Consider the following 20,707-nt stretch of genomic DNA (forward strand, 5'->3'; position numbering starts at 1 on the left):
ATGAAACACGGAGCCATGGTTTGTTAATGTTGGCTCACCCTTGCCCTGTGGAGCCTGAAGTAGCAGGAGTAGAAGCTATCCATCCGTATATTTCGCTCTTGGTGTGATCCCCCAGTTACACCCCCCTTTCCCTGGCCATGTCCTTTACCTTTTCCTGCCTTTGCGCCCTCTTTTGAGTATTTTTGCTCAGCAGGATGCTTTCAGGGCACCAAACACAGAGTCATGGTATTATTATCCAAGTGCACTTGCGGAGGGGAGGAATACTATTGCTCAGATTACATGCCTTGCGTGCAAGAAGTCGCAGGTTCGATCCTGGCCAGCTCCAGTTAGAGTAATCAGGTAGCAGGGAGTAGAAAATTGTTATTGTTAATGATGCAGAAGGTCATTTCGCAAAAAAGGGACTTTTGCTAGAAGAACTGGAGGTGTAAAAACACCTGCCATATACTCCATTAAATTCCTCAGATGGTCTCATTACTGAAGAGTCTCCAGATTCTCTTCTAATTTGTTTGTTTATTATTTAGATTTGTATACCACCCTTCACGCATACCGATTTCAGGGTGCTTCACAACATAAAATTACGATATTAAAAAACCTGAAATACATAATAAAAATGAGATCAAAAAGAAACCAATAACACACACACACACCCTCCCACAAAACATTTTAAAGGGCATCAGGTATCAATCAATCAATCAGCCAATGGCCTGGTTTAAAAAGGAATGTCACCAAAAGGTGTATAATGAATGTATCCGGATGAACCTCCCTGGGAAGGGCATTACACAAATGGGAAGCCACTGCAGAAAAGGCCTGTTCTCATGGGCCTCACATGATGATTGTACAGTCTGGGGCAGTTTAGGTGGGGAGAGCCGGCCCTTGAGGCATTGTGGTCCTCCGCCGTTTAAGAGGAAAGATGTCTTTGAAACGTTGGTGACCATCAGAACAGACCATATTGGGCAACATGGGACAGTCTGGCCCAATATAAAGCCTGCTTTCCATTTGTTGTGAACCTGCTCCTCTACTGCACAACAACCACAGGATACAAGCAGGTGCACTACCTATTAGGGTGCAGAAAATGGGAAATCCTCACTTTTGCAACTACTTTAAGGATGTAGCTGGGCAAGACCCCACCCTAAGCCTCGTTATTTAGCACACCTTGATCAGAGCCAAGATTTCCGAGCTAATAATAAGGCCTTAATCGCAGGGATTTCTTAGTCCTGCCACTTTGCCAATTCACCCAACTTGCTAGGCTGGGAAGGGAACATGAAAAAACACAAGTTTCGAGAAGCTGGCCAATAGCCTAGTTCGGAGGAGCAGGTCCTCAGTTCCGTTGGCTTGCCGATATTATTGCTGTGCACATGTCAGCCTCTGCTTGTCAAATATTGGGGTCCCCCAAGTCCCTTGAAATGTGCAGCTCCCACATCATCCAGGGCAGCTGTCGACCAGCTCCATCTGGTACGCAGGCGGAGACCCTACCTGCCCGCGGACTGTCTCGCCAGAGTGGTGCATGCTCTAGTTATCTCCCGCTTGGACTACTGCAATGCGCTCTACGTGGGGGGCTACCTTTGAAGGTGACCCGGAAACTACAACTAATCCAGAATGCGGCAGCTAGACTGGTGACTGGGGGCAGCTGCCGAGACCATATAACACCAGTCCTGAAAGACATACATTGGCTCCCATACGTTTCCGAGCACAATTCAAAGTGTTGGCGCTGGCCTTTAAAGCCCTAAACAGCCTTGGCCCAGTGTACCTGAAGGAGCGTCTCCACCCCCATCATTCTGCCCTGACACTGAGGTCCAGCGCCGAGGGCCCCACTGCGAGAAGCAAAGCTACAGGGAACCAGGCAGAGGGCCTTCTTGGTAGTGGCACCCACCCTGTGGAACACCCTCCCATCAGAGGTCAGAGAGATAAACAACTACCTGACATTTAGAAGACATCTGAAGGCAGCCCTGTTCAGAGAAGTTTATAATGTGACATTTTAATGTATTTTAAATTTTTGTTGGAAGCCGCCCAGAGTGGCTGGGGAAACCCAGCCAGATGAGCGGGGCACAAATAATAAATTATTATTATATTATCAGCAGGGGGACAACATCTGCATAGCACCCCAATTTATCTGTCTCTTTCTTTCCATGTCCATCTACTCTGGGTAATACAGAATGAAGGCGCACAAACTATGCATTTACTATAAAAGAACATGGTAAAAAGAAGGCTTTTATATCTTTGGAAAGAATGAGGAATTTTTCCTCTTCCCACCCCCCACCCCCCATGCTATACATACAGCAATTTGCTGCCAAGGCTATCTTTTGCTCCTGTCGCAGTTTTCCAGGTGCTTTTATTTCTGACTGTTCCATTCTACGTTTAATTATGTTGCAAACCGGAGGACCAGAGACACAGGCGTGAATATTAAAAATACCTTTTTTTTAAAAAAAAAAGAGAGCTTACGAGTGGCTCTGGAAGCCGGTTTCAACACAGCCATTCTGCTTTTAGTTGGCCTTGAACGGCTTTCCTCACCCACAGCTTCCCTTCCGAAAAGCCCTCACACCCTGGCAATGGCTCTTTGTGTGTGTGTCTGCACAGTAAGAAATAAGGCACATCCTCCTCGCAATGTAACTTTACAATCAGGCTTGCACTCGCTGGTGGCCGAAAAGAAAAGTTTCTCAGGAGCAGACGTTTCCCTCCCCCCTCAACAGAAAGACATGAGTAGGTAAATAATGAGGTCTAGTAACTTGATGGCTCCTTTTCAAGGTTGTTGATAGAATCAGAAAGTTACTGTAGAGTTGGAAGGGACCCTGGGGGTAATCTAGTCCAACCCCCCTGCAATGCAGGAATCTTCTGCCCAACATGGGGCTCAAACCCACAACCTCCGGGCATAGGGCGGTATACAAATTCTAATAATAATAATAATGGCACCATGCTCTACCAACTGACCCATCATTCACAAACTTGGGTCCCCAGCTGTTGTTGGAATACAACTCCCAGCATCCCTGACCACTGGTCCTGCTAGCTAGGTACTGTCTACACTGACTGGCAGCAGCTCTCCAGAGATTTGGAAAGGGGTTTCTCCCAGCCTGCTTGAAAATGCCAGGGTCTTTATTTAGTTATTGCATTTATATCCCACCTTCCTCTCCAAGAGATTCGAGGTGGTGTGCGTGGTCCTCCCCTCTCCCCACAACATCCCTTGGCCTCACAGGCCAAGGTAGCTATCTGGTGTAGCAATGTTTCCCACAGCCTGCCCGGTATCTCCTCCCTTGTCCAACCCAACTCCCAGTCATGCCAAAGCCTTCTGTTTGGAGAAATGCCATGCTGAATAAAGGTGACTAAAGAGTTGGGAGAAGTTTGGCAGGCAGTGGGAGAGGGAAGGAAGGAAGGAAGGCCTCCCTTCTCTGAGGGGCAAAGGGGTTAGAGGAGGTGCTGAAGGAAATTAGAAAGTGAGACAAATTGCTAATATGTACGATAAGAACCACAATAATAAATGAGAGGGGTGAGAAAGGAAAGCTGCGAGAGGAGGAAGAAGTGAATGCAAAAGACAGAGAAAGGAGGCAGTGTGTGTGAGGGGGAAAATAAGGTACAAGTTGAAGGTGAGAGGAGAATGGGAGAGGAAATTACAGGAGATGGGTAAAAACGTGCCTGAGAGCCATGTGGGCGTAAGGATAGGAAAAAATATGAAAGAAAATGCCAATTCCACTTAGGGCTTCTGGATGCGCAGATTTCGCCTAAAATGGGGAGGCTGTGGTGTTATCACCAAAAAAAAATATTCTGTTTTTGCTTAAGGAAAAGTAAACTACGGAACTCCTTCCCACAAGGAAAATGCTGTGGGAAACAATTCAGTAATCACCAACCGTGGATTAGGTATCAGAAGGAAATGATGTCAGCTGTTTATGCCAAATTCTGCCACCATCTTGTGGTTGGCTTTGCTTTGCCCATTCATCAGTAGCATTGTGTTTCTAGTGGGCCTTGTTAATTTTCAGGTGTCTCCGATTGGGCCCAGGGGGCTGAAAGTTTTGAGAATCTCCATGGTACACTTCACTTCACCTATGTTAGTACTAGATTTGAAAAGGAGATTTTAAAAATGAAGGTAAACTCCCACCCTTCACTCAGGCTTTACTTGGCACAGCCAGGAGATAAGGCAGCTGTTCCGCTAAGATGTCAAATCATTACTACGAAAGACTGCCTTTTATAATCTTGTAAACTCCCTTCCCACTCCTTAAAAAAAGTACAAGGGTATTTTAAAGAACTATTTGAGTGAGACAAAGTGTCAAGACCCCGCAATTATGTCACACTGGCTTGTCCTGAAAAAATGCACCCCCGCCCCCGAAAATGGGATAAAACAAAGAGAAAGAAAATCCAGCCAACTTTCTCTGAAAATTAAGTGTGGCCAATTTTTGTGGCTGTTTGTCTCTTTGTTTCACCATTTGGGTGTCTGCTATTGATACTTTCAAAGGAAGCCTTTAACAATAACCTCACCAACACGCCCCCGTTTTTTTTGTTTCTTCAGATTTTGTTTAATTAGTTACTCAATCCATATTCTGTTTCCTATTTCAACAGCAAGCAGTTTATAAATCCCAACAAAAAGGAATCAAGGTAAGAAACACAATACCTATCCACATTTTAACTATCATAAATAAATAAGCAAATCTCTCTTAATAATGTATGTAAGAAATAAAGCAATGCCGAGGCACCGGCTGGCTTCATGGTTTTTCCCACATTGTGATTTTTGCAAAGCATGTGCGTACACACATACATCATTACGAAACCAGTATCACGATATGGACTTCAAACCAGTTTTGGACGATATATCGCCCAGCCTCTATACAATACACATTACATATTTATCTGCATGTTTCACCACAAATAATATTCTATAATGTTGGGAGTGATACATGCAAGCCACACATTTACTCCAATGCATCTGGCCGTTAACCAGAAGGTTGGTGGTTCAAGCCCACCCAGGGACAGCTGTGGGTGAGATTCCTGCACCTAGATGACCCTTGTGGACCTTCTACAGAGTTCTATGATTCCATGAAGGGACGCAGGTGGTGCTGTGGGTTAAACCACAGAGCCTAGGGCTTGCCTATCAGGTCGGTGGTTCGAATCCTCGCGACGGGGTGAGCTCCCGTTGCTCGGTCCCAGCTCCTGCCAACCTAGCAGTTCGAAAGCACGTCAAAGTGCAAATAGATAAATAGGTACCACTCCAAGCAGGAAGGTAAACAGCGTTTCCGTGTGCTGCTCTGGTTCGCCAGAAGCGGCTTTGTCATGCTGGCCACATGACCTGGAAGCTGTACGCTGGCTCCCTTGGCCAATAAGACGAGATGAGCACCGCAACCCCAGAGTCGGTCACGACTGGACCTAATGGTCAGGGGTCCCTTTACCTTTACGATTCCATGAAGAGCTATTATAGGCTGAGTTAATTTCCCAACCAGTCCTTTCTCTTTGTGCTTGGCTAGCTAATTACTTCAATGATGGCTCCACTGAATGCTTCTTTGTGCGTATATTTGTGGGAGATCTTCTGTCTACTTGTTTTGCTCTTGTGTTTGCTGTGAACCAAATATGTAGGTTTACTGTACTTTTCCAGGTAGAAGACTATGGTTTTTTTACTCCAAAAATACTGTTCAAAATCTGGACTCGTCTTATACACGGGTAGTATCTCTCCCCCCCCCCATTTTCTTAAATCTGAGTCCCCCCAAATAGGGGATGTCTTATACATTGGGGGGGGGAGTCTAATAGACGGAAAAAAATACGTATTTTGCATTGTTTCTCTTTGATATGGAAAGTCTTAATAAAACTGTTCTTAAAATCTCTCCCTCTCTCTCTCTCTCTGTGTGTGTGTGTGTGTTTAAGTCAACGCACATCCTTCCCGTCGCCCAGACTCAGGGTTTGGATTTTATATATCGGTAGTAAATAAACGTGTTGCTTTTTGTGCAAGCCCTGATTCTTTCCTAGCTGGCGCTGCAAATTCCCTCCCCCAATCCTAGAGCAGCTAACACGTGGAAAAAGGGAACTGCCACCCAATATGCTCTTCCTTGCAGCTCTCTTTCACTCTTTGTCTTCACTTCCTATGAAAGTGGCTTCTCCAAAGATGTTTACAGACTTCACAACCCAAACTGCAGTCAATCCATTTTCAGGATTTCCTAGCAGTCAGGGCTCATTCAAACACACAAGCAGTAAAAAATCACCTGCTCGTGCCTCACATTGCATTGCAGGGGGTTGGACTAGATGCCTCTTGGGGTCCCTTCCAACTCTACAATTCTATGAAAGTGCTCTGGTGCTGCGTTAGCAAGCAAGGTCTAAGATACTGGTGTATTAAAGGTGGAAGTTTTCTTTTTAACCCCATACCTGGCTATTAAATTGCAACTCAAACAGGAAAGTATTGCAGAGCTTCCAAAAGGTATCAAGGCTCAGAATAACTATAATGGCCTGCAGGGAAGGGAAGGAACAAGCAAGCTGTTGTAAAGTACTCTTCTCAGCCCGTGCTAACTATTGGAGTTCATCCAGAGGTAGATGGACAGGGGTTCCTTGTTTATTTTATTACATTCTTATGATTATCCTGCCCTTGGCTCCAAGGAGATTGGAATGAGGTACCGAATTCCTCCATACACTGCCGTCTTTAACCTCAAAACAACCCTGCGAGGTAGATTCGTCTGAGAGGCACAGTACTAGCCTCAAAAATCACCTTGTGAGCTTCATGACTGAAGTGAGGATTTGAACCCTGATCTCCTTGGCTGGCTCTGGCCATTGCACCGCACTGTCTCTCCCTCTTTGTTCTCTTTATGCTATTCCCCATCTCAAGAGAATCTTATGAATTCAGACGCAGGCCCTTCTTCGAACAGTGCCTTGTGTCTTTGTAGTCAGGTAAGTATCTGAGGTGGGGAGGTCAAATAAATCACGGTTAAAGAAAGTTTCCAAGTTCACGTGGCTAAAACACACCAAGATTCATAAGTAAACAACAAACCATTGTTTCAGACTTTGGTTTGTTGCCAGTAAACGAACTATAGTTAAGCCGCTGGATTGAGTTCACGCATGATGTGAAGTCATGGTTTATTAAACCATGGTTTAGTGTTATGGGACAACGAGGTGGCTGGATTATTTACACAGCTGAGCAGTTGCCTAAAAATGAAAATATCTGAACAAAGGTTTGCTTGGTTTTATAACAGCCTCTGCCAACCTGATGCCCAACCAAAGTACAGTTTGGAATGAGAACGTTGGGCAAAAGATTCCGACACTGCAGGGGGTTGGACTAGATGACCCTTGTGGTCATTTCCAACTCTACAATTATATTATTATTATTATTATTATTATTATTATTATTATTATTATTGAAACATCATCACAATAAACGTCCCCAAAGCAACTCTTTGTGGCTACCCAAGCAGCAAAATTAAGGACTGGAAGTGTCCAACCTGGAGTCAAGTCAATCAAATACAGTGGGAGAAATAAAGGTTGGCAAGTCCACTGTGAAAGAAACCCAACAAAACCGAAAGCTTTTAAAAGCAATTGTTGCTTTGACAAAACCCCACATGTGCCCACTCAACCACTTTACATGATTCCACAGTTGCAAGAAATACAACTTCTGCTGTGGCAAAAGACTTTGGAACTCTCCACCTATTGATATAAAGCAGGTGCCTTCACTGAATTGCTGTTGGGTGTCTGGTAAAAAGTTTTTTGTTCCAGCAGCCCTACCCAGGCATGTAATTTTAACAGGTATAACAGTTTTACAATTACTGATTTTATTTTTTATGTAACTCCTTCTTAATTGGTATTTCAAATGAACCGACTGCCTTGTAAACCACTTAACTGGGGGTTTTTTCCTGCAGTAAATGGCATATAAATTTTGTTCAATAATAATTCAAAGTCTAACAGCAGAGAACCCCTGCTCATTGTCTAGCTCAGGGGTTCCCAACAAAATTTTCTCGAGGACCCCTCATCGAGCCGCTATTGTGACAAGGACCCCCATTAATTCCTAATCCTAAAATTAAAAAGTGAGAGCCAAATTAAGAGTCTTTTTATATTTTATATTTATACGTTTTTTACAGTTACAACAGAGTACTCCATCAGTATACAGTTAGTTTTAATTTTCAGTTCTTAATGAGATGAGTTAAATCTGTCCTTTGAGTCCATTATTTCTGAAATATTAGGTTCCAAACTTGAAACTTTCACTCTGAAATCCGACCGCATGTCGAGCTGATTCCTATATTTGTTTTTCATGAAACACATGGAAGAAAATGCTTGCTTTGTTTACAAACACTACTGTTTTGCAAAGAGGCAGCGCGCGCCAGGGAGGAGGGAGGGGAATGGAGAAGACGGGGTACCTGCGCAGTAGCGCACAAATGAAGCCGACGCATGCAAAGCATCTTGGGGAGGTGAGCGTTAGTAGAATGCGCGCGCTGCCTCTTTGCAAAACAGTAGTGTTTGTAAAGCGCCACCTAACGGCATACAGCAGAACTACTGCCTCTAAATTCTAGTTTTGCGCTAGACTCTGCTCATGCAGGAAGCAGCCAAAACAAAAATCTGTTATCATACGAAATATATTTAATATATTTTTTATTCTAATAGCATCTTGCGGACCCCTCTGGCATAGCCCACGGACCCCTGGGGGTCCCCGGACCACCTGTTGGGAACCACTGGTCTAGCTGATAAGGTCTATATCCTGCTAGCTTTTCCTTTTTTCCTTAGAAAGGTACACCTCCTTAGAAAGATATACCTACAGTATATCTCCGGCATTTAAAACGGCAGCAAAGCTACAGACCTTTCTGCTGATTTTACTCGGCACCGTTAGCAAAATGTGCAATTTAGACCCCGTACACTGTCTGGAATTTTTATTTAATGCAAATCAATTATTACCAATGCACACCTTGCAGACAGGCCGTATCTGTGTGCTTTACTCTGGATTTCACACAGACTTTAACGTTTAGATTTGGGGAGGATGCCAAGCCCTTTCTTGCCCCACCTCAGTTCTGCTTTCATGGAGTCACAGAGAACAAAGAACCTCACCACAGGCCACTGCTTTTATCTTTATACATTTTGGGATCTGCACAGAATTATGACAGGCCTCCAGCTACCTTGGGAATTTCATGGGCTTTAGGTCCTTGCTGTAAAGGAAAGACTCTAATTCAGTGGTGCAACATTCACTATGGTTCCAAGAGCGATCTCCAGGTAGGTTCCCAGGAGGGACCCGTCTGAAACTTTGGAGACGCACTGCTTGCCAATCTAGACAATACGAAATTAGATGGGTGAATGGCATATGCAACTGTGAATGGCTCCTTACAATGGGAAATGAACATTGTGTGGCCCTTAGAATCATAGAATCATAGAGTTGGAAGAGACCACAAGGGCCATCCAGTCCAACCCCCTGCCAAGCAGGAAACACCATCAAAGCATTCTTGACATATGCCTGTCAAGCCTCTGCTTAAAGACCTCCAAAGAAGGAGACTCCACCACACTCCTTGGTAGCAAATTCCCCTGCCGAACAGTTCTTACTGTCAGGAAGTTCTTCCTAATGTTTAGGTGGAATCTTCTTTCTTGTAGTTTGAATCCATTGTTCAGTGTCCGCTTCTCTGGAGCAGCAGAAAATAACTTTTCTCCCTCCTCTATATGACATCCTTTTATATATTTGAACATGGCTATCATATCACCCCTTAACCTTCTCTTCTCCAGGCTAAACATACCCAGCTCCCTAAGCCGTTCCTCATAAGGCATCGTTTCCAGGCATTTGACCATTTTGGTTGCCCTCTTCTGGACACGTTCCAGCTTGTCAGTATCCTTCTTGAACTGTGGTGCCCAGAACTGGACACAGTACTCCAGGTGAGGTCTGACCAGAGCAGAATACAGTGGTACTATTACTTCCCTTGATCTAGATGCTATACTACTATTGATGCAGCCCAGAATTGCATTGGCTTTTTTAGCTGCTGCATCACACTGTTGACTCATGTCAAGTTTGTGGTCTACCAAGACTCCTAGATCCTTTTCACATGTACTGCTCTCAAGCCAGGTGTCACCCATCCTGTATTTGTGCCTTTCATACTGCTCCTTGTATAGGTGCTAGTTCCACAGATCAAAGTGCTTGGTTGGGTGAAGATTTTAGCTGAATAACCCTGCCCACAGAACCCCCTATGCCTGTACAAGGTCAAATAACTATTACACACCATTAGAATAGCTAAAATTGTACACTTGGGTCAAGGAAGCACATGCATCAACCTTACTGATTTAACCCTACACTGAATAACTCACCCTAAACAGGTATCATTTAAGCCACTAGCACCAAATATGCATCCTGTCTTTCTGCCTAATATTTAAACCATCAGACAGCTTAAAAAAATAGTCACAAAAAGTTAAAAGGCAGGACATGAAGAGCATCTCTAATTCTAGACACCCACAGTACCAAAATTTTAGGCACTTGGGAGTCAGAACACACAAGATATTTTCCATACCAATTTCCTTACTGCTTCAAGGAGAGGTTTAAACATTTTACTTACCACCACCCCAAAAAATGCTGACATTCAAAAACTAGTTGACAAAAGAACCCTTCTGGGAAAGATTAACTTGACATCACTGACATTTGTGTAAGTTAAAGCAATACCTTGTTGACAAGCTCCATCAAGAAATTTGACAGGTCTTTACCCCAGTTAGTAGAGAGCATCATTAAGAAGGGGTTTTTTAGTTCATAAAAGGGTAGTATGCATGACTCTCAATTGATGGAAGCCTAAGGGGCGGGGGAGCTAGCCTTCCACACAACCTGGTCCTATCCAAGGTTTTTGGGGATGTTACGCTCATCAGCTGCAGACAACATCTGGAGGACTACGAACAAGCTGCTTTTGTATACATGGGGATGGGCGACAGGTAGATTTTTTAAAATGTGATAATCTTTGGGGAAAGTAAATTGAGGTTCTCAGTTGGTTAGAGCATGGTGCTAATAACACCAAAGTCACAGGTTTGATTCCCTTAGGGGACAGCAGCATATTGTTAAAACAGTGTTTATGGAAGACAATCTTACTCGGCTATGAATGATCGCCAAAGAAGAAGATTATTGCATTGTATGGTCTTGGGCTAGATGATGCTCAGGGTCCCTTCCAACTCTACAATTCTATAATTCTGTGCATGCAATCCCATTTACAACAGCCAAGTATCCAAATTCCAAACAAGTTAGAAATTACTTACAGCTGCAGTGGCCAGTCCAACAAGATGACCAAAATATACCGTAATAACCACACTACGAAACTCAATCTAGTTTGAGGCTCAGACACATCTCATCACCTCCACCTAAGAATGCCTCTAACCGCCTCATGAAAATATTCAGTAACAAGTTTATTGCGGCAGGAAACAACCCACTACAGGCGTAGGCTGCCTTGGCTCTCCAGATGTTTTGGAACTACAACTCCCATGATCCCTCGCTAACAGGCCCAGTGGCCAGGGATCATGGGAGTTGTAGTTCCTAAACATCTGGAGCGGCAAGGCTGCCTATGCCTGGCCTACTACTTCAGAAGTTCTCAGAGCCAACCAGTGGCCACAAAAGTTAAAACACAACATCAGATTTAATTTTCAGTGTATAATGTTGAGAAGGGTGGACCACTGTAACCTACAGAACCTGGGCAGGAGGCGTTGGGAGAGGTAGGGGAGGGAAGAGTACAAAAGGATCAAATTAGGCAAGACATTGAGAGGCCCTTGATTGGATCTCCTGCAGGTATTTGGTTTTCTTTAAAGGTTAAAAGAAATGCAAGGAAGAAAATCTAATCAGGGCTGCAGTGCAAAACAGCCAACAGACAAAAAAAACCTTTACAAGTCAAAACCCCTCCCTGCCTGCAGAAACTCTTTGCCCAAAGGGGAAAACATGCAAATTTACACATCCCTGTGTGCCTCCTACCTGCCCCCTACAAATAGCAGCATTTAGGGAGGGGGGCAATTTTGATCAGGAAAATACACCTGGGAAAGAGGATCCAAGATTTGGTATCTGAAGAAGTGTGCATGCACATGAAAGCTCATACCAATGACAAACTTAGTTGGTCTCTAAGATGCTACTGGAAGGAATTTTTTTATTTTGGGGCCAATTCAGACACTCACCCCCTTCAACTTGGATAAAAAGGGGGGCAGGAAATCTCCTCTGCGATTTTGGCCCTGCCAGTAACCTTCATCCAGGAAGAGGTTTCTACATGGAAGGGAACTGTGGGAATCCCCTTTGATGTTAATTGTGTGCAACAAAGACACATGTACCTGGGGCTGCCATATGTACAGCCAGCTGCCACACACACACGCACACACACATGTGCACATGGAAAACCAGATGTGTGCACATACAACACATGGCCACGGTCTAGGGAGGGATTCATCCAACACTAAACAAACACATACGAGGCATAAAAAGCTTAGATCAGTGTGGCTTAGAGCAGGGTGTTCCAACGCACCAATGCGGCCCCCGAAGCCTTTTTGGGCGGCCCTTGGCAAGCCTAGTTAGCGCTTTTCAAGGGTTGGGAAGGAGGTGGGAGGGCTGCAGGACCTTGCCAGCAGTGTTAGAAACTGGGATGGAAAAGCCAAATGGCTACTGGGACCTGGGTTGTGGGCACCAAAACAGAATGCCTAGTAGCCACTGGGGGGGGGGTTCGGGTCCGGCAACACTTTTTATTTATTATTTTAATAAGCATGAATTAACACACAATTCACACAAGTGACACGTTGTTAATATCACGTCTTTAGCAGAAATTTGTTAATACATTATTAATTTGGTGTTTACATCAAAATATATTAGTACCATACTTCAGTTTTCAAAACACTCTACTCTTTACTGTTAAACTGCTTAACATATTGTCCATCCTTATACGCATACTTCGAGGCTTCAAAGCACATACATTTCAGTAATCCTTGAGTGTCAGCCAGGCGAAAAAAAAAAAAAAGGCACCCATGACTTTTGGAGGTCCTCACAAATGGAGAATTTTTAGGCGCAAAATGCGCCTGGCGCCCTGCTACCGGTAATTTCGAACCTTGCCTGCCAGAGCCTGGCACCTACTTCCCAAAACAGAGAGTCTTGTCTTGTTTAGTGGGCATTGGGTTGGAAAAGCGGTGTAAGGGCTAGGGGCGTATGCCATATTTTGGCCTCAATCTCCACACACACACACACACACACACACACACACACACACGACAAGGCACTGTGCAGCCCACACATTCCATGTCGAAGTACTTTTGAGGCCCACGTGGTATGAGAAGTTGAGCTGACCCGGCTTAGAGTGTCAACAAACCCGGGTTCAAAATCCTGTCCCACCACGAATGGGTGACCCTGGGCCAGTCACCATCTCTCAACCTAAGCTCCCTCACATGGTTGTTGAGAGACAAAAGGGGGGCTGAAGAGAGAGCGAGGAGAAAGACCATATCCCTTGAACTTAAGATATACCATGAATGTAAAAAAAACCACCACACAAAATGATTAAGAATCGTAGTGTTGGAAGGGACCCCGAGGGTCATCTAGTCCAACCCCCCCAAGCAATGCAGGAATCCTGCCCACAGTTGTCCCTGGATGGGTTCGAACCACCAACCTTCTGGTGAACAGCCAGATGAAATTACCTTCTCATATTTATTTTGTTTTAAGATGAGCATTCTTTGAAACCAAATAAAAGAATTAATTTAAAGAAACTCTTGGGAATACATCCACTGAACCACTTTTTACATATGCATCATTTCACAACACAGTAATTCAGTTTTACTAGCAAACCAGAGATTAAACTAACCCTTTTCCAGCCACGGGAGGAGTGTGGGGAGCGTTCGCATGACACACCTACACACTGCAGCCGACACACTAATGTTGGAACTTAGCAAAGTGAAATTCAATAATGCAAAGTTTTGCATCTGGGCAAAACAGAAATCAAATGGTGATGCCTGCCTTGACAGTAATGCATGCGAAAAGGAGCTTGGGATTGCAACTGATCACAAACTGAAATGTGCGTCCGTGATGTGATGCAGCAGCAAAAAAGGCCAGTGCAGTTTGAAGCTGTTATTCATAGAGCCATAGTTTCCAAGGGCCAGATTCAAGTACTCCGTTCCACTAGCAGCAGCCAGCACAATAACTCTCGGTAGCACATCCGGGCTTTCCTCTACCCCCATAAATCCATTCTGGGAGAACATCAAGTACAGTGCATTTGGGGGGGGTGGGGGTGGAGAGATAATTTCACTGTTTTGACAGAGTGATCTGGGTTGAACTGCACCCCAAGTCGCAAGAAGTAATAGCTGCACTTTATTCCAAATACCACATCCAGTTCTGGCCTCCGCACTTAGGAAAAAAAGAACAGGTTCAGAGGAGGACACGCCGAGCATGGTCAGTGGTATGGAAAACATGTCTTAAGAGGAAAGGATGGAGGGAATGGAGTTATGTTTAGCCCAAATACGGAAAGACCAAAGTGGAAGGCACACTCTTCAGATATCTGAAAAGCTGCCACACAGAGGGGACGAAAGAGAAGATTCAATGGGCGATTTCGGATGCAAAAAAAAAAAAAAAGAGGAGGAACCTCTTGATGTCACGAGCGGCTCAACAACGTCACCAGTTTACCTGCATGAACTAGGACTACAAGCAGATGGTTGGACAGCCATCCCCCTGAGAATGCTCTGCCCGTGGGATTTTTGCATCGAGGAAGGGGGTGGGCTACATGGCCTGAAGGAACCCCTCCAGCTCTCCCAATTCTTAAAACAGCCCCAGCCCTGCACAACTACACCAGCCGTACAAATCTGCAAGCGCTATCACAAATTACGACAGTCAGCAAACTAGCGGGGGGGGGGGGGAATCAATTATCCGGAGTTCCTCCGGGTCGTGCTAAAAAAAGAAAAGAAAGGAAATCTCATACTTTTGAAAGCATGTACTGGGGAGGCGGACATTCTTTTTCGTTGGGCTTATTATTTTGGAGAGTCCAGAAACAAAGGATTCAATCGAGTTAGCTACAGGCTAAAGTCAGCTCTCGTGTTAAGACCAAGACAGTTGGGGGGGGGGGTGGCAGGTTGTTGTTGTTTTGCTTGTTTTACAGGAAGACAGCATCAAGCTATGTAGTTGCAAAGGAACAACTGGAAGCATTTCCGTTTCAAAACTAAGGAAGTAAAGACTGTAGCAGTGCGAGAATGGCTCCCGACAAAGACACATTAAAAATAATAAATTATCTGCCTTACAGGAAACCTTGAATTCCTTTGTTTGCCCAGGTTTCTCTCCTCCTTCCCCCCCCCCCCAACCCCTTCCATTTTAAATTAAGAGTAGGGGAAACTGAGGGAGAGATTAAGTATACAGAGAGCATTGGGGAACTAGCTTTTTCTTCCTCCTCCTCCCACTCCCAACCCCCAAGAACAGAAACAGTGGATTACAATAAATCTGCACATCCTAAATAAAGGAATGAGGCTGTTTTTGTTCTCCTCCACTCCCAAAAACCCTACACCATATATCCACATACAGAGAGATTATTATTTTTTAAACACTCCCCTTTCGCCATCCCCTCGCTGGACAAATCTGTTGTTCTGCTTGACACCCAGCCTATAAAGCGCCCCCTGGAAAGACTTCTGTTGTTTTTATTAACTGGATTTCTTTTCTTCCCTGTCTCTCTCTCTTTTTGTCCTCTACTCCACTCGTCCTAAAAAAATCCGTCATTAAAAGAAGTAGGAGATTCCTGCTCTCCTCCGCACCTCTCTGGACAACCTAACCAATGCAAACCGCTCGTTTAATAACAATAATTGTAAAAGTAATTGGATTTAGGTCAATTGCATGTGAAATAATTGGTAGTGGGGGGGGGGAGAGAGGGAGAGAGGTTGAGGGGAGGAGTCTAAAGGAGTCCAGTGGCACCGGATTTTCATAAAGGGCAGGTTCCTCCCTCCCCCCCCCTCAATGTGAATTATGAAAATAGTAACTACACCTGCAAGCCACAGAAATTGAGGGGGGGGAGAGAAAAGAGAATATTAATCTTTCCTCCTCCCTGAAATATCCATAGCACTTTTCTAAAAGAAAAAGAAATGGGGGAGAATGGGGAAAAAGAAGAGCTATAAAAGAATGGATTTGTGGGAAGATTTTCAAAGAAGTAAAAAATCCCACAATATATCCTCTTCGGGGCCCCCCCTTTTATCATCAAGTGTGGTGGCACGTTTCCCAAGCACGCTTCTCTGCTTTTCCAACCCCCCCCCCGTCCCTTGCTGTTCCTTCCTTGGACAGCAGGGTAAACACACAGGGGAAGGGGCAAAAGTTGTCATCTTCCTGCTTCTTGAACAGAGTGGGGGGGAACAACACTTAAAAAAAAAAAGCAGGCACCAGATCAGGGTTGGAAACAACGCTTCCCCCCCCTTCCAAATGGCGAAAGATTAGCGGGGGGGGGGTGGCGTTGTGCAGAGAAAGAGAGAGAATTTGAGAGGCACGTTCTGAGCAGCCCCAGTTGGAATTAATGGCCACCCACGACTACCAACTTGGGCCCACGCGCTCCAACGGGCCTACTCCCGAGTAAGACTTCCTCAAAAACTACTCGCGGCTCGTCCAGAAGAGACTCAAAAAAAAAAAAAAGCACGCAGGATCCACGGAAAATTGACTCACCAGGATCGAAGTCGGGAACGACGGCTTGGTATTGGGTTCCCACTCTCATGCCTCCTCCTCCTGATGTGGAAACAGCAAGAATAATAAGAATAAAATGCTTGCCATGCCCATGTTTCCCAAAAAGTCTGCAAGCTTTTCTTTTGGGGGGGGCAAACTCTGCTCGATTTCCTTCCTTGCTTCCCTCCACCCCCGCTCCTGATTTAAAAATAAGAATGCTTGCTTTCAAAAAACCATGCGCCTATTTCCAGAAGTCTGCAGAGTTTCAATTGCCCCCCCCCCCATTCTCAATTTTCTCTCCTGCTTCCCTCTCTCTCCATCCCTCCCTCTCTCTCTCCCCCCCCCCCCCCATCCCCGGGAGACTCACCATGCTCCTCATCGCTGGAAGACCCCGAGCTGCCCTCTTCCCAAGAGTTGGCGGCGCTGCTTCCATTGCCATTGGGCGCTGCCAAACTTTTACTATTATTCCCATTGTTGGCGCTGCCGGCTGAGACGGAGGCAGAGGCGCTGTGAGAAGCAGCGCCGCTCGCCTGGCTGCTGGCATTATTGTTCCTGCCCCTTCTTTTGCCTGAGATCTCCGGGCCCTTCTCTATCATGGCTGGCATTGGGGGTTGAGGGGGGCGGTAAGGCAAAAAAAAAAGGAAAGAAGAGGAGGAGGTGGAGTGTGAAGGGTTGTTGTTTGGGGGGGGGGAGAGATAGAGAGAATAAAGGGGAAAGACCAGTCAGAATTTAGAGGGAGGAGAGAAGGGGGAATAGCAGGAGACGAGCTTGCTGCTCTCTTTCTTTTCTTTTTTTCCCTCCCCCTTTTTTTTGCAAAGAAAGGGGAGGGGAAGCAAGCTGCAATTGCAAAGCTGAGGCTGCTTTATTGCAATCTCCCTTCTCTCCTCTCCCCTTCCTTCAAAGAAGAAGAAAAAATTCCCTGCAATGAGAGGAAGCCTCGAACTTTGAAGCTCATCCCCCTCCTCTCTCTCTCTCTCTCTCCTTGCACTTCCCTGCACTGGGACTAGTCACTGTCAACCTGAGCTGCTAGCCTCCCCGCGAGCCCGGCCCCCCTACGCATCCCATTGGCCGCCTACACATTTTGGGAAGCCTCCCCGCCACGCCATTGGCCCCGCCGAGCCGCCCGTCAAAGCCGGCCCGGCGCTTCCGTTTGCTCAGGTTAGGTGGAGAAGGCGGGGGGGGGAGAGGGAGAGAGCTTTCCCTTTGCAATCTCTGCGCCCAATGAGGCAGGCTCGTTCCGAGGCTACACTGTGTCTTGACTGAGGCGAAAAGAGGAAAAGAAAGATTGCAATTTTTTATTTTTTTATTTTTTTTAAGGGAGTTTGGGGGGGCAGCGTTGGGAAATGCACTCTAGCCATGCTCAGGGGAAAGGGGAGCTTGGGTGCAAAAATAAGAGGGTGGCGTAACCGCAGCAAAAAAGCGAGTTGCAAGCAATTTCTCTCTCTCTCTCGTGCTCACGTATACTCCCCCCCCCGCACCCATCAGAAGGGTGACGAGTAGCTTGGGACTATTTTTCTTCCCCACCCCCCTCCTCCTCCTCTTTGGCGGAAGGTTATTGGTGACACGCTGAACAGTTTGAATGGAATCTCCATACAAAGAAACTAAGATAATACTACGAAGTCGCTCGCTCGGTCGCTGTGGTGCGACGGGTGCCCTCGCCCCACTCGTGTCGTGTGCGTGGAAAGATGTTATTGCATTGTTCCCCCCTTTTCTCTCAATTTTCAAATGCCCAAACCTTTCTCTGTAAAGAAGCAATAGCTCCACTTTACACGCAAGAGAGAAAGGCGGGGTGCGCAGATAGGCAAAGTCACCTAAATTGCTGGAGTTGTGTGTTGTTTTTTCCTTTTTAAAAAAAAGCAAATTGCTTCTCCTGTCTGGTGGCGTGGAGTTGAGAGAGAGGAATACACAGAACCTTCCACCTTATTATAAATGAAGGCAACTTTCCCCTGCACATTTCCTCACAAGGCAGAGAAGGGCTAGAAGAAGAAGAGGAGGGGAGATAGGTTTTTTCTTTCTTTCTTTGTAATGGTACAGTACTGCAGAACAAATATTCAGGGGAAGAAAGAGAAGGAGAAAAGAGATTTCAAATGGCTGGGGTGGAGTGGAAGAGAAAGGGAGAGAACCCTCAAAATAATTATGTGCCCGTCCAATCCACCCACTAGGGCAAAGGGAGGCATTGAAGGCCAATGGCATATTTTCCAAAGCTGTCTTAACATTTGAATGCCTTCCGTCTCTCTACGCCCCCCCAAAAAAATCTGCCTTTCCTCCCCCCCCCCTTCCGAAAAAGAAAAGAGGAGGAAGGGGGGTGGAGACTCGGGGAAAGAATTTGTCAACATTGACAATTTTTTCCACACGGGGAAGGAGGAAAAAAAGAGAGGCAGCCTTGAAGGGCTGAAGTTTCTGCGTGTGGTGGCCTTTGTTTGGCTCCTCAAGGCCTTTTGGAAGGAAAATAACATAAAATATCGTTTATACCCAGGCTGTGTTCCCTACCCCCCCCCCCAAGCAGAGAGCAAAACTTAAAAGGCAGGTGAAATTTTATAGTGCAAAACCAAGGGGGTGGCTGCTTTTTAAAAAGAGGGAAATCGTGATATGAAAAATAGAAGAACTCCAAACCTCACTTGTCTGGCAGCTGGAGTCTTCCTCCAAAATCCTTCCCAGCGTGTTGTGCCACAGCCTTCCCCAACCTGGCGCTCTCTATATGCTTTGAGCTACAACCTGCATTATCCCTGAGCGCTGGTGTAGCTAGAGGGCACTGGTGAGGCCTGTTGTTCATAATATCTGGAGGGCACCAGGTCGGAGAACCTCTGGGAGAGGGCCAAATGTGGCCTTTCAGGAACATTACCCAGCCTTTTTTCCGCCTTGCTGGCTCTGATTTGCGCTCCAAATGTTTCTGCTCATTCAGAATGTGTCCTTGAAATCTTGCATATCAGGATGGAGGATAGGGAAGGGTATAGAATCATAGAACTGTAAGAGTTGGGAGGGACACCAAGGGCCATCTAGTCCAACCCGCTGCAATGCAGGAAACTCAGCGAAAGCATCTGTGACAGGTGTGAGTGTGTCCCAGTGCCTGCTGGGAAATGGTAACATTTGCATTTGCTGCTCCGTCTGCTTTTGCCTCTGGCCCCGCCCACCTCTGTCATGTGGCTTTTTTTGGTTCTAAGATTCTTTGCTACACAGGTACACCAGTGCCCTTCTTAGCTACAGCTCAACTCTGCCCTGCTGTCTGTGCCTCCAATGTGTGGCATAATTGTTGTTGTGTTGGACTAGGACCTGGGAGACCAGGGTTCGAATCTGCTACTCAGCCATGAAGCTCACTGGGTTGACCTTGGGCCAGTCCACCTACCTCACAGGGTTGTTGTGAGAATGAAATGGGGAGGGGGAGAACCATAGACGCCACCTTGAGATCCTTGAAAGGTAAAGGTGGCATATAAATGTAGTAAATAAATAATATATTTTAATAAGGGTCGAGGCCCATTTAATTGCCTTCTGCTGTTTTGATTGGTTTTTAACCAGCCAATTTTAGTGTTCTGTCTAATGCTCTGATGGTTTTTATGGTCGCTGTCTTTATTGTTTTAAGCTTCTTACTGCATGCTGGCTTCAGGGCCACTGGCAATAAGGCAGAACAGAAGTCTTAACAAATAAGAAAATAAATTAAGCCACTGAAGCAACCTACTTCACGTTTACTCAGAAGTAAGGCCCACTGAGTGCTATGTAGCTGACTTGCCAACTGTGTCAGGATCTGTTTAACACTCATCTATCTGCCCAGGTCCCCTTCATGGATCAATGCCTTGTCGTGGCGAAGGGGCTTGAATAACTCAGAGAAGCTATGAGCTATGCCATGCAGGGCCACCCAAGATGGACAGGTCATAGTGGAGAGTTTTGACTAAACGTGATCCACCTGGAGAAGGAACTGGCAAGCCACTCCAGTATCCCTGCCAAGAAAACTCCATGGACAAAGACAACAGGCATATAAAAGTTATGACGCTGGAAGATGAGCCCCTCAGGTCGGAAGGCGTCCAACATGCTACTGAGGAAGAGCGGAGGACAAGTACAAGTAGATTCAGAGCTGATGAAGCGGCTGGCCCAAAGCCGAAAGGACGCTCAGTTGCGGATATGCCTGGAAGCGAAAGGAAAGTCCGATGCTGTAAAGAAAAATATTGCATAGGAACCTGGAATGTAAGAACC

General features: G+C 45.7%; 1 protein-coding gene across 3 annotated transcripts in view; it reads right to left on the bottom strand.

Moving 5' to 3' along the window:
- Positions 1–17,534, bottom strand: part of RCOR1 (REST corepressor 1) — a 143,684-nt gene extending 126,150 nt beyond the window's left edge. For 2 of the 3 annotated variants that reach the window (XM_035105615.2, XM_035105598.2), the window contains exons 1-2: positions 16,890–17,533; positions 16,526–16,585 (exon numbers count right to left, since the gene is read on the bottom strand). In XM_035105615.2, coding sequence (XP_034961506.1) covers positions 16,526–16,585; positions 16,890–17,127 — 298 coding nt within the window. In that variant the 5' untranslated portion in view covers positions 17,128–17,533. Of the gene's footprint in view, positions 1–16,525; positions 16,586–16,889 lie in introns of all 3 variants that reach the window. The other variant, XM_035105605.2, reaches the window with a different exon arrangement.
- Positions 17,535–20,707: the final 3,173 nt, after the last annotated feature.

This window comes from Zootoca vivipara, chromosome 1, assembly GCF_963506605.1.
Source record: "Zootoca vivipara chromosome 1, rZooViv1.1, whole genome shotgun sequence".
In the NCBI taxonomy this organism is placed as follows: Eukaryota; Metazoa; Chordata; class Lepidosauria; order Squamata; family Lacertidae; genus Zootoca; species Zootoca vivipara.